At 38.2% G+C, this 13,611-nt stretch overlaps 1 protein-coding gene across 1 annotated transcript in view; it reads left to right on the forward strand.

Annotated features, from left to right (window-relative positions):
• Positions 1-13,611, forward strand: part of csmd2 (CUB and Sushi multiple domains 2) — a 2,031,293-nt gene that overhangs the window by 1,787,312 nt on the left and 230,370 nt on the right. Inside the window, exon 36 of the mRNA XM_063033882.1 lies at positions 4,572-4,668. Within this exon, the coding sequence (XP_062889952.1) occupies positions 4,572-4,668 (97 nt within the window). The remainder of the gene's footprint in view (positions 1-4,571; positions 4,669-13,611) is intronic.

Genomic DNA, 13,611 nt, shown 5'->3' on the forward strand with positions numbered 1-13,611 from the left:
TAAAAATACATCCAGTATGTGGTAGTTCAGTGGATGAAGACGCCTTGTTGGTGAGCGAGGCCAGAGGAGAATGGGCAGACTGGTTCAAGGTGACAGTAACTCTATTAAGCATGCATTACAGCAGTGAAGAGCATCTCTGAATGTACAACACATTGAACTTTGAGGTGGATGGTCTATGGCAGCAGAAGACCACACACACAGGCTCAGTGGCCACTTTATTACATACAGGAGGTATCTAATGAGTGGCCACTGAGTGTAAGTTATACATAATATTACATCATACAGTAGAAAAAAGACTGCAAAACCAAGAGCTCAGCTTTTTTATTGGCATTTCGTAAAATCAGCTCACACTGAAGACATGTGACAGGTATTGTAAGAGCTGGTCCACAATGTCCAATTTTTGAGGTTGGGATAAGGTTCTGCAGGTAGAGGTAAGGTTCTAGAAGATGGTGTCAGGAAAGTAGCTGTTCATGAACGTAGTGATGTGGAGCATAAGGTGTCTATCTTGGATCTCTGGCATAGTTTGAGAATAATGATTATACATTCAGGAATGAAATGAGGTCAGATTCCTTAATTCAAAAGGATATGGAATTCTCTAACCCAGGTACAGATGCTCAATCACAGTACATTTGAGTGAAAGTTCAAAAAATATTTTGGAATAAAGGCGCTCCGGAGAAACAATGGGAGATTGAGAAGGTGAAGCTGAATACACCTGACCTGATCTAACTGAATGGTGGAACAGGATCTACAAACCAAATCATGTTCCTCTATTACAATTCTTCTGGAATGCTTCCAACCTAACAGAACAAAAAAAATAACAATGCAATTGAAGGTTGATGAGGTGGGTACATAGTCTGAAAGGCAAGGCTTGAACAATAGGGAATTACCAGTTCTAGAATGAGCCTCCTTTTGGAGATATAGGGTCAGAATTGTGTTTATTATCACCGGCTTCTTTGTCGTGACATTTGTCATTTTGCAACAACGGTCCAGTGCAAGGACATAAGAATTACACTAAATTGCAAAATAAATAAACATTGCAAAGAAGGAATAATAAGATAGTTCTCATGGACCATTCAAATGGCAGAGGGGAAGAAGTTGTTCCTAAATTATTGAGAATGGGTCTCTGGACTCCTGTACCTCTCCCTAATGGTGGTAATGAGAAAAGGACATGTCGCAGATGGTGAGGGTCTTTAGTTATGGATGCTGCCTTCTTGAGTTCATACCTCTTGAAGATGTAGATGTATCTACTGATTTGTAATTATCCTTTATTTAAGTATTGGTGGGACCTAAGGAAATCCCATTAAGTAATAGTAATTGAATGGAGTTTCTTTTCATTTCCTCTGTATTAGACATTTATTATTTAGTAGTCTACTATTCAGGAGATACGTGGATCATAAAGGCTGTGGATCAGTTTTCTGAAAACTTCATTAAAATGTGTCACATGAAGGATCTATCCATTGAACCAAAGCAAATTCAAAGAAAATACTGCAGGATATAAATTGCTGTAAAGATATGCATTGATTTAAAACTAATGGTGTTACTTAGTCATTTGCTGTTTGAATTTCTACCTGCAGGAGCCACTTGCACCCTCCAATAAGCTTTTGTTAAAAATATTTGTTGGTTTTATTTGTGTCAATAACACAAGATTAAGAGTCGATCAGACTCTTAGCATGACTTAAAAAATTGCACATTTAGTGTGCTTTTCACAGCCTCAGGATGTCCTACAGAACTTTACAGCCAAAAACGTACCTTCATTGGGATGTGTCCTTGGATAGGAAAGGCAATAGAGGCCTAAAGCAGGCAAATTACTTTAGCTTAGACAGTAATCACAGTTGGCATGAATCTCATGGACTGAAATAGCCCATTTCTCTGATGTCAGATTCAAAGTATTGGTGGAAGGGGTGTGGTGGGGTGGGTTAGTAGTAGGAGGTGTTGATCCATCTTACTGGTGAGAAAAGTAACTGTTTTTGAGTCTGGGAGTCCTGGCATAGATACTACATAACCTCCTCCCTGATGGGAGTGGGACAAATAGTTCATGAGCAGGGTGGATGGGCTCCTTTATGATGTTGCTGGCCTTTTTCCGAAACCTTTCTGTATAGGTAATTCCTTGATGGCGGGTAGGCGGGCGCTGGTGATACTTTGGGAAGTTTTGACTGCCCATTGTCGAGCTATCCTGTTCGCCAGAGTACAGTTTCCATGCTATGCAGTGATCCGGCATATCTGTAGCTCCTCTTTTTGGCCTCCCCAGAAAATAGAGGTGTTTGTGAGCTTTTTTTGATTGTGTGTAATGTGTACTGTGACCATGAGAGGCTGCGTGAGATGTGAACTGCCAGGAGTTTGGAAGCGCTTGCGGCTTCCACCGCTGTGCTGCCGATGGAGAGGACTGAGATTGCTGTGAGTTCTTGAACAAAGGGATAACATTTACCATCCTCCAATCTTCCAGTGCTTTTTCTGTGGCTGGTGAAGATGCAAGATCATTGCATAAGTGCAGCAATCTCTTCCCTCGTTTACCAATATAACCTGGGGTATATCCCCTCCGTACCCAAAGACTTATTCTAATGTTTTACAAATTTCCAGCACATCCTTTTTCCTACTGTTGACATATTCCAATGTATTAGTCTGTTCTATGCTGTCTCCGAGTCCAGACACATTTCCTCTTTTAGCCATGATTGGTCTCACCCTCAGTCTAGTCATCATCCTGCTCTTCATATGCATATGAAACATTTTCCTTAATCCTGCTTGCTAATAATGCCTCCTCTCGTCCCCTTCTAGCCCTCCTACATCCCTTCTTAAGATCCTTCCTGGCTACTTATCATTCTCAAGAGCTCTGCCTGATCTTCATTTCCTGAACCTTAGGTACACATCCTTCTTCCTCTTAACTAGAAGTTCCACTTCTCTTGTCCACTGTGATTCCTTCACCCTACCATCCTTTCCCTGTCTCAATGGGACAAACCTATCATGAACCCCTTGCGTGTGCTCCCTACGCAACAGATGGAAAACTATTCCCACATCTGCACAAATGCATTACCATCAGTCTTGTAAAAGTGAATGAACTGCTACTTTCCAGCACATGCTTCTCATCAAGTATAGCTGGGAAACTAGTGGTGACTCACACTACTTGTTATTTTAGTGTATGTCCTGCTCCTTGAATGAAGTTAGCAGACAGTTGAGAGCTGAGCTAACTTACTCCCACAATTACCTGTTTAATTTCGACTTCAAAGTTCAAATTTATTATCAAAATACATGTACGTCACCATATACAACCCTGAGATTCATTTTCATTTATTGAATATCACCTGTATGAAGAATGTTTGGCCATTCTATATTCTCCCAGGTGTCTAACTGGATTATTTGGTGAGTTCGTGGTTAGAAAATGTCTTTTATTGGATTAGTGTAAATCTATGCTTGATGATTGGTGCGGACCCATTAGTGCAAAGGACCTTTGACGGTACAATGTGACTCTGGAAAGAATCTCACAGTGGAAACTGATTGTGCATGGTTAAGAAAACGAATGAAAGATTCACTTTCCATTTCCCTAACATGTCCCAAAATGTTTACAGCCAATGAAATAGACTGGAAATACAATCACTGTTCTTAATTCAATAAGCCATGCAGCTAATCCATGTAAGTACCTACAAACAACAGTGTGATGATGATGATAGAATCTGTTCTCGTGTGTAGTTTAAGGGACGTACAGAATCAGATACTAGATATAACACCTCTACTCTTCCGCCTATTTCCGGCCAGCAGCGCAGTGGCATCTGCACTGGACTTCAAAACAAGTGGTGCCAGGTTCGAATCTAGCTGGTTCCTTGCACCCACTATGCTGGGTTGAGCATCGAGCTAGCAACTCAGCCTAGTAAAAAACAGACAAATGCAGAAGAAATGGCAATGTTGCCACCCAATGCACTACAAGGCACAGAGAGAAACTCAATTTTTTATATTAGTTCAGTTTGATACTCTAAATCCACCTGATACTATAAATGTGACCTTGGTTTAACATTCAATCTAAAAGGCAATATCTTCAACCACAATGCGTTTCCACATCATTGCACTGGAATGTCACTAGAGATTTTCATATTCAAGTCCCTCAAGCAATCTTGGACCCCAAATCTTCTGATTCACGTGCAATGGTTTGCATAGACATATATCAGGACTGGCTCTGGCAGAGGCACGTGGTCATTCCTGCCAGAATTATTCCCATTATTCCATGCTGTATCCAGCCAAGGTATTCCAATGTCAGTCTCAACCATGCTACACTTTGTTATAATAACTTATCATAAGTAAAATTTTAGATAACCTTCTATTAATTCAGGAATTCTTTTCATGTCGCATTCATCCTGTGGTCCTTTTGAAAGAGCCATTTTAATACCATCTAGTAAAGAATATTGATCAGTTTTATTCTGTGGCTTTCTATATGCTGAGGGTGCAAGTTGCAACTTCCCAAATTCCTCTGCACGATTTACTTTCCCTCATTGTATACATTGTCTGACAGACTAATATGGTTAATGTACTTACAGTAATCAAATAATGAAGGGCAGTTTTTAATCAGCTTTTAATTATGGTTTCAGATTCAAGTTATCAGATTTGCCACAGAACATAACTGGGACTCCCTGGAAGTCTTTGATGGGGGTGATATTACTGCAACAATGCTTGGCAGTTTTTCAGGTAATATGATCTTATACAAGTTAACATATTAGCAGCAAATTTGTTTGAATTTTGAAACAGATCTAGTATTCTTTATTTTTTGGGTAATATAATCAGGAATGCTAAAATATGGAAACCAATTCTTTATGTACACCACCTTTTCTACTGGGCCAATTTTCTATCTCCTTGCCCAGTATACTAGCTCCTCACTCTAACAGCGGGTAAAGAGAATAGAACTAGAAGTCACTGTCTAAAGTGAATAGTAAGCCATTTAGGACCAAAATGAGAAGAAATTTCTTCCTTCAAAGGGCAGGGCATCTTTGGAATTCTGTACTCCTAGTGGGCTAGTGAGGCACAGTAGTTGATTACACTCTCAGCACTAGATTTTTTTGACATAAGGAATAAGGACAGGGCTGGAAAATGTTATTGAAGCTCAGCTATGATCTTGTAAGAGAGTGAAGTGGTGTAGAATTACCTTTCCTTGCTCTGATTGCTTATATTTTTAATTCATTTAAAGTTACTCTACAATTTTTATGTTCCTGTAGTTCTCAGTTCTGGAAGGCTCTGGGTGATATATCTAGATTCAGCTTAGATTGATTGTCCTCATAATAGATTCATCATTAATAAGGAACAATGTTCCTTAGCAGCACTGCACTTGATTACAGTCTAGTCACTCCAGATCTCTTCCTTTCTGAGATGCAGAGAAAACCATTTCACACCCGCGTGAGGTGAAAATTTGTGATTCCACTCTTCTTCCCCTCATTGTCTGTGTTTTGCTCAGGAAATGACATTATCCAGCAACAAAGCAAAATATCTAGGCTAATTTTGGGCTGATCACTAATTCACATAGGTGGATATTTGCATATTCTGCTTAGAAAGCGACATTTGAAAGAACTCGATGGAGAATAGCAAATTGTAAGTGGAGACACATAGGTCTAAAGTGGTTTTCAAAGGACACAAGAAGATTGAGTTTATGATCAATGATGTCAGATTACTATTACAAATATAAATAGTTCGGGTGTTTACACAATATTTAATCTAGACCACGACCATTGATGAGATGGTTAATCTGGATCATTTTAGGCTGTGAAATTTACTATCCTGAATAGGCCCGTTTATGACTCTGATTCTAGCAACGTGGTTGATACTTTATTTCTCAATCCAGGATAAATTAGGATTGGACAGTAAATGTCAGTATAGCTGGCAAAGTTTAGCTGGTGATGTCCAACTCTTGTTGATAAATATCCAACTGATTGTGGAGTTGGCAATCACACCAAAGGTTAGAAAACATTTTATAAAATATTAAGCAGAAGGGACAAGTGGGGTCAGAACAGATGAAACACCCATAGAACTATTATTTAAGGATCGCTAAGATTAAGAATGCTTGCCAGAGTCCAAGTAAGGCAAATTTTATCTGCTTTGGTGAAGGATAAGTGGGCTGAATATAGATTGTACAAGCCACTGTGCTTTTGCTAAGTATTCTGCTCCAATGCTTTGGGTTCTCATGTGTAAACCTTCAGTTTTGCTGTCATACTTATGGTTGATTCCACTTACAATTTTTTTTCTCCACTGGTGGTGGTGTAAGTCAAACTTCATCTATATGTCTCATGTTATGTGTTTTAATGCAGTAATGCAACTGCTATACTGTTGTGAGAGACATTAGTTCCTGAGATTATAAAAATGCCTGTGGTAGTCTTTGACATTGAGTGCTTTAAGTATTCAAAGCATTCCTAAAATCCACAGATACAGTTTTAGCGCATTCAGTGTTGTAGTATTATTCCGGACCAATATGAAATAAACACATTCGGTTGCCCATAAATTATTGATTATTTGAAGAATATGTTTTCGTTTTTGCATGGATACATACCGTAAACTAACTAATTTTTGCCTGAGAGAATAATCTGCAGCTCTGTACAAATTTAAGATAACCTTGAAGATGACTTTTGTAGATATTCTGTAATAGAAAATGTTTACATAGCTAACTGTTCAGAATTTTAATGTTCTTTGGACTAATAATGCACATCAGCATATAGCAAGGAAAAAAAAACACTGCAAATATTTAAAACTGAAAATCTAAGCACTTTGTGAAATCAATGTTTATTTCTATTTTAAGATTAAGAAAGATGCCTTTTGAAAATGTGGTGTTTAGTTATTAGTTCAATTAGTCCGTACAGGCAGTTGTGGTAACACTTTAGCTTCCTTCTGATGTGAATACATGATCATGGCAAATGCTTTTCGAGGGGATAACTTTAAGGAGATATTTGCTTCTCCCACTCCATAAAAAGCAGTGCATTTAAGCAAACATTTCACAAAAACTGAAAAGATTTGTTCTAACTGACGGTATCAAGGGTGATATCAGAAATCACCCTGGATACCAGGTTGATACTGGGGAACATCCTGTTTCCTGCTGAATAAAAAACAGAAATAAATTAAAAGAACAAGGCATCAAAATTTATAAAAGAATATGCTTAAAGTTAAATAATTATATCCTTTTAATTTAGTTGTCTATTTCTGGCTAATTTTTTTTATATATTTAACTGTCTTATGCTCTCAATATTTATTACATATATATATATTTTTTTCTTTTTAGTATTAACACAATTTGTTGATTTTTGCACATTAGTGTTTGTCCGTCTTTGTTGTGTACATTTTATTGATTCTATTGTTTTTCTTTGTATTTACTGTGAACGACAACAGGAAAATGAATCTCAGAGTTGTAAATGGTAACATATATGTTCTTTGATAATAAATTTACTTTGAGCTTTGAGAAATGAACAAATCCTTTTTTTAGAACCTGTGTTAGTAAATTCTGAAAATATATGATACTAATTATTGTGTATTTAATATTTTGGTTCTATTTGAGTAATATTGTAAATATATTGTTTGATTAAGCATTCTTGTTCATTTAAATAATTAATTTCAGATTATCTGTAAATATTAGTAAATTGCATACGTCATGATACTACCACTTGATAATGCAGACCTTGCGTAAAGTAAAACCAAAGTTAGACTTATATCCCTGTTTCCGGTTCTTTCTTTAAATTAGCTTAATATTTTGGAGTTACAAAACATAACAGTGGTTATGAGGAAGTTTTAAACAAGTCCAAGATGTCTATCTACCTGTTGAAGCACAGTGAGAGATTCAAGTTAACAAAAAAGCAAGAAACATTCAAGTAACAAGAAAAGAGAGTACAACACATGCTTCTATCGAAAAGGAAATATGATCTAGTAAAAAAAGCAGTAAATGGACAAATTCACGGGTTATAAATAACGAGCACCTGGTGATAATAATCATAAATTTAAAAAAGAATGGAAATGGTTGGCTGCATCAGAAAGATAGATGCATTCAATTGCATAAAAGATAATGGGGTCATGTATACAGAATGAATTGAGCTGTTATTTTGAATCAAATGGAATTGGCAACGAGAAACGAGTATCTGTTTTACTGAGTGTATTGGGTTTAATGACTTACTGTTTACTTAAAACTATAATTGCTTCAACCAAACCAGCTGAAATGACCTTTTGAACATAATGGAGGAACATTTAGAAATCACTGTTGATTGTAGAACTCTTTAAGTTTCATGAGCAGAATCAAAAGGAAGGGGAGACCATTTCAGCATACCTGGCTGAATTGAAGAGATTATCTAAGCATTGCCAGCTCAATGATGGGCTTAATGATGCACTGAAAGATTGTTTAGTTTGTGGAATCTTACCAGAAAGCATTCAAAAACAGCTGCTAACTGAAGCACAACTTATATTTAAAAAAGCAGTTGAAATAGGTGTATCAATAGAAACAGCAGACAAAGATACAATTGCGTTGCAGTCAGGAATGAAAGTGAGCATGATCAAAATTGCACCAGAAAGTGGCCTGGCCGAACAAAATGTGTTATGATTGAGTCAGGGATCTCACATACACTGGACCAAAGCAGATTTAAAGGAAAAACTTACAGAATATGCAACAAAGTAGGATACATACAAAACGCATGTCAGGCAGACAAAAATAAATGGACTACACAACAAAGAGCAAAAGATAGAGTAGTCAAAATGCAGTTTCCAAAAGAGCATTAATCTGCATGCTGTTGGTGGAAAATATGAATATGATGAGAGTGATGAATGACTGGTATAGCCTTGAGATTTAAAATGTGAAAACTAACAACAGACAAGCAATGCAGCTTACACCAGAAGTTAATAATTCAATTAATTAAAATGGAACTAGTCACTCCTCAGCTGTTTCAGTCACTTCATAAAATGAGTTTAAATGGCATTTAAAAGATACTAAACTGAAGCCTGCAGATATCCAGCTAAGAACTTATACTGCAGAAAAGAAAATTCCTGTCAGAATGACATTCGTAACAGTGAAATACAGCAACCAACAGGCCACATTGAGCTTGTATGTGGTGAAAATAGGAGGACCTGCATTGTGGGATTATGATCGGCTGTGTTAACTACAACTTGATTGGAGATCCGTCCATCTTTTGCATACCACATCCCCTGCAAAGAGTAAATGAAAATGAATTAAGAAAGGTACTGGATGATACCACAGCAGTGCTCAAGGATGGCACTGGAAAACTCAAACACATCAAGAGTAAATTATTATTAAAAGAAAATATCACACCCAAGTTTTTCAAAGCCTGTCCAGTGCCTTATAGCATTTGTGATAAAGCAGCCAGACAGCTAGATCACATGAAGGCTAAAGGATTTCTTTCCAAAGTTGAGTGGAGGCCATGGACAGGCCAGTGGTCCCAGTAGCCAAGAAGAATGGGTCTGTCAGGCTCTGTCTTAATTTAAAGTTCCCATCAACCCAGCACAGAAAGTAGATCCTTTGCCCAGGATAGAGGATATATTTGCAAACCTTTCTGGAGGAAAACACTTCAGCAAAGTGGACTTAGCTGAAGCCTACCTACAGATCAAGATAGAAGAAGAGTCCAAAATGTTTCTCACCATCAACACTCACAAAGTGCTTTATCACTATAATAGGCATATTTTTGGAGTAGCATCTGCACCTGCACTCTGGCAGAATACTATGGTTCTGGTGCTGAAAGGCTGTTCAGACACTCAGTGTTACCTGTATGATGTCATTGTTACCAGTAAGGATGACGAGGAACATCTCCAAGATCTCAATACAATGTTAAAAAGATTAGAAGATTATGGTCTCAGAGCACATTGCAACAGGTGTGAATTCTTTAAACCAAGCATCATTTACTGTGATCGCAGCATCAATGCACAAGAATTTCACAAGTATGCTGAGATTTCAAGCAGTCTTAGATGCCCCAAGGCCGAAGGATGTGTCACAGTTGTGGTCCTTTTTAGCATTTGTCAATTAATATAAAAGGTTCCTTCCTAACCTGCCTACTGTGCTCCACCTCTTGAACTCATTGCTACAGATTGTGAAGAAATGGCAATGGACAAAGCCGTGGGAGGTGGCTTCCAGAAAGGTAAAGGAAATGGTGATGGCAGACACTGTACTTGCACAATATGATGCACAGCATCCAGCGAAGCTTGTCATGCACTGTTTTGGATGCCAACTTGTCCAGAAGAAACATATCCAGGGCTGTCAGAACCATTTCCTGCATTCCCAGAGTCAGCTCCTACAACCACCACGGAAGAGGCCCCAAGAACCTGAGATTGTTTCACAGCCACAAGTCTCACCTGTCAGAGTGAGCCCCCTTGTCAGGAAAGATGGTGTCCCACAAGATAAAGAAAGCCTCCACAGCAATTAAATCTTTAAGCCTGAATTAGACAATTTAAAATTTACTCTGCTGCGAATGTCTATATAGTAGTTGCAATATACGAGGGGTGATTGATAAGTTTGTGGACTAAGGCAGAAGGAGTCAATTTTAGAAAACCTAGCACATTTATTTTTCCTACATTTGCACACTTAGTCCAGAGGTAGTGGAGCATACGGATCCCTTCTTTGTAGAAGTTGACGCCTTGGACCTCCAGAATGTGGTCCACAGCAGGGGTGATTGATAAGTTTGTAGCCTAAGGTAGAAGGAGATGAGTTATTAACTTAAAACTTGCTGCATTCTCACTCAAAAAGTTGAACTGCACGTGCATGTAACAAGAGCTGGTTAACTCATCTTCTTCTACCTAGGGCCATTAACTTATCAATCACCCCTGCTGTGGATGACCTGGAGGTCCAAGACGGTCTCGTTACATGCAGGTGCAGTTCAACTCTTTGAGTGATAATACAGAAAGTTTGAAGTTAATGACTCATCTTCATCTGCCTTAGGCCACGAACTTATATACATTATACTCTATAATACAACTACTAAGGAGTGTTATATATTTAATATTTGAGTAATATTGTGAATGTATTATTTGGTAAAATATTCTTATTCAATTAAATAATATATTACAAGTTATAAAAATATGTGTATTGCATAGATCATGATGTTACTATGTGATATGTGCAGACCTCGCTTCAGGTAAAAATGAAGTTCAGCTCGCAGCCCTAGTCCTGTGTCTTTCTTTTAATTAGTTTAATGTTTTCGAGTTACAAGGCATAACACTAATCAATTGTGATGTGATTTTGCATCCTTCTCCTCTATTAAGGCTATAAGCTGAATTCATTTATTTCAAGTCAATTTGAAACAGCAGGTCATTTATTCAAAAGAATCTGAAGCTGAGGCAATACAGGTTGGCTTGGAATCCGTTTTCCTTTTTATCCCAGCACCTCTGCCCAGCGAACATGATCTATGACTGATGCACGAAGTTTAATCGATGCAAACCTTTTCTGTATTGGAATGCAATGGCTTTCTGCCAACGTATTGTTCTATGCTTCCTGAAAGTGACCATAATGTTTACAGTGAACACCTTTATTCTTCTAAATGAATTCAATTGAATGTTCAGGCTGCTTTGTGTTGCTGCTTACAAAGGAAAATAAGGGACAGAGCTTCAGGAAAACATCCTTTATTTGAAGGTAGTAAACTCAGCTGACGGTAATATGTGGTAAAATATGTAGATGTCAAGAAGTACACTCAGTTCTTAGTATATAGTAACACAAGCTGACATTGCTTTCTATTATAATACAAAACTAATAAAAACTTACATAATATTAAATTATTGTCATCTTAAATTAACTATTTCCAGTCAACATATGCAATTTATAATTTGACCAATTATAACACAACTCAATCTCTTCTTCTGGTCTGCAGAATTCTTTAGGGCAAGCTGTACTTATCATGTCTAAATCTTGTGCTCATCTAGTCCAGCATGCTGTTCAGCAGTTGTTGCTTCAACATTATTGTCTTCATGTTATGAATACAGTATTATCCATAATTTTATCCTCTTGCTTCTTGGTGCTGTCCGAGTGCATCAAAATGTTCATTTAAAATATAACACTGTGATAACTACTCATTTTTAGAATTACTTGAGATCAAAAAAATTGAATTCAAATCTGACTGAGTGGAGTATACATAATGATTGGTCAGTGGTTCCACTTAATCTGAGAATGTTTATAGTATACAACCTGAAATTCTTACTCTTCACAGACATCCACAAAAAGCAGAAGAGCACTCCAAAGGATGAATGGCAGAAAAACTTTAAAACCCCAAAGCACAGCACTCCCCCTCCTATGCACAAGCATCAGCAAAGCATCAACTCTCCCCCGCCCCTCCCCCACTGATTTCAGCAGCAAGCACCAGCACCGACCACCCACCAAACAAGCAATAGCAAATCTCCTGAAGAGGGACCATGATTTGCAGTCTAACAAAAACTATTGTTCACCTGATGAATTCGACATGTTACAAGCTTGCTCTCTCACCAACAAGGGACAGAGAGGTGTCACCCTTACACAGCGAGAGGGCAGACCAACAAAGCAACAGATTGCTGAATATGATGTTACAGTCTGCCACGCCACCTTCAATCCGAGTTTCTCCAACTTGTGAATCAGTAGCAAACTCTCTCTCCCCCCCCCCACCATCAAGAGAAAAAGAGAGGGCAAGCACAATACCCGAGTACAGAGGCCTCCAACAACCTCATCTGCTGTCGCTATGCGATGTTCCATTCTCCTGTGACGCCTAGATCAGCAATACCAGCATGGAATCAATTCGTCCACAGGGCCCCGAAAACGCACAACTTCCAAGTGGCATCCTAGGGATATCAAAATCAGCCAGTTGTTGAGCTCTGGACGCAGGGACCATTGCCATAAAGAACTGCAGTCTGAGTTGGATCCAGGCTCTAAAAGAACTCCATCCAACTCGTAAAGGAAAAGAGAGACATTAAAGAAGAGAAATTAAGCTGCTTTTGATACTTCAGCATTTCATACTTGCACCTGAGGCAAGAGATCATGGTTTTTACCAACAGCTACTTTTTGTTAGAGAGGTTAATTCCCAAATAAATATCCCCAGACCTAATAAAGTCCATCTGGAATGAACACTCTGAATTCAGGTACCGATGGAATATTCATCGAAAGGCCTTTTCACCTTTTTGCATCTGCATGACTATCAGTTTTGTTATGTCTTGTACTCTAACTATCCACCAGTTTCCTGTCTGCTGCATCAGTGATAAAGTAGATCACGGTCTCATTGCAATTTCTGCGGACTTGATGTTTGCACCTCAAAATAATGTTCTGAGTGAAATTGCCTCTTACTAATGCTTATGGCTCTGAAAGAATTCTGCGAGCTCCAGATTAAAATATCCGTTCTGGATTTTCATCATGTTCACTAATCAGATCTCTTCAGTAGCTCACAGTGATACAGTGTCATCAATGTAACATACATCTCCATCCCAACCAACAGTAATACAATCATCCTGATCTTACACAATCTCTGTGCTTCTCTTTTCTCTGTCCTCTCCAAGGCTTTCCCAATGCTGTTTGGCCTCGACAATATTTCTACTCATTCCCTGTGCAAAATAAATGGCTGTGACCAATCAGATCACTCAATCTCACTAAAATATCCACCACATCCACGCCTGCCATCGTCACTATTTCACCTCATGAACAGGATCGCTGTTCTTGGT

The sequence above is a fragment of the Mobula hypostoma genome, chromosome 26 (assembly GCF_963921235.1).
Source record: "Mobula hypostoma chromosome 26, sMobHyp1.1, whole genome shotgun sequence".
NCBI lineage: Eukaryota > Metazoa > Chordata > Chondrichthyes > Myliobatiformes > Myliobatidae > Mobula > Mobula hypostoma.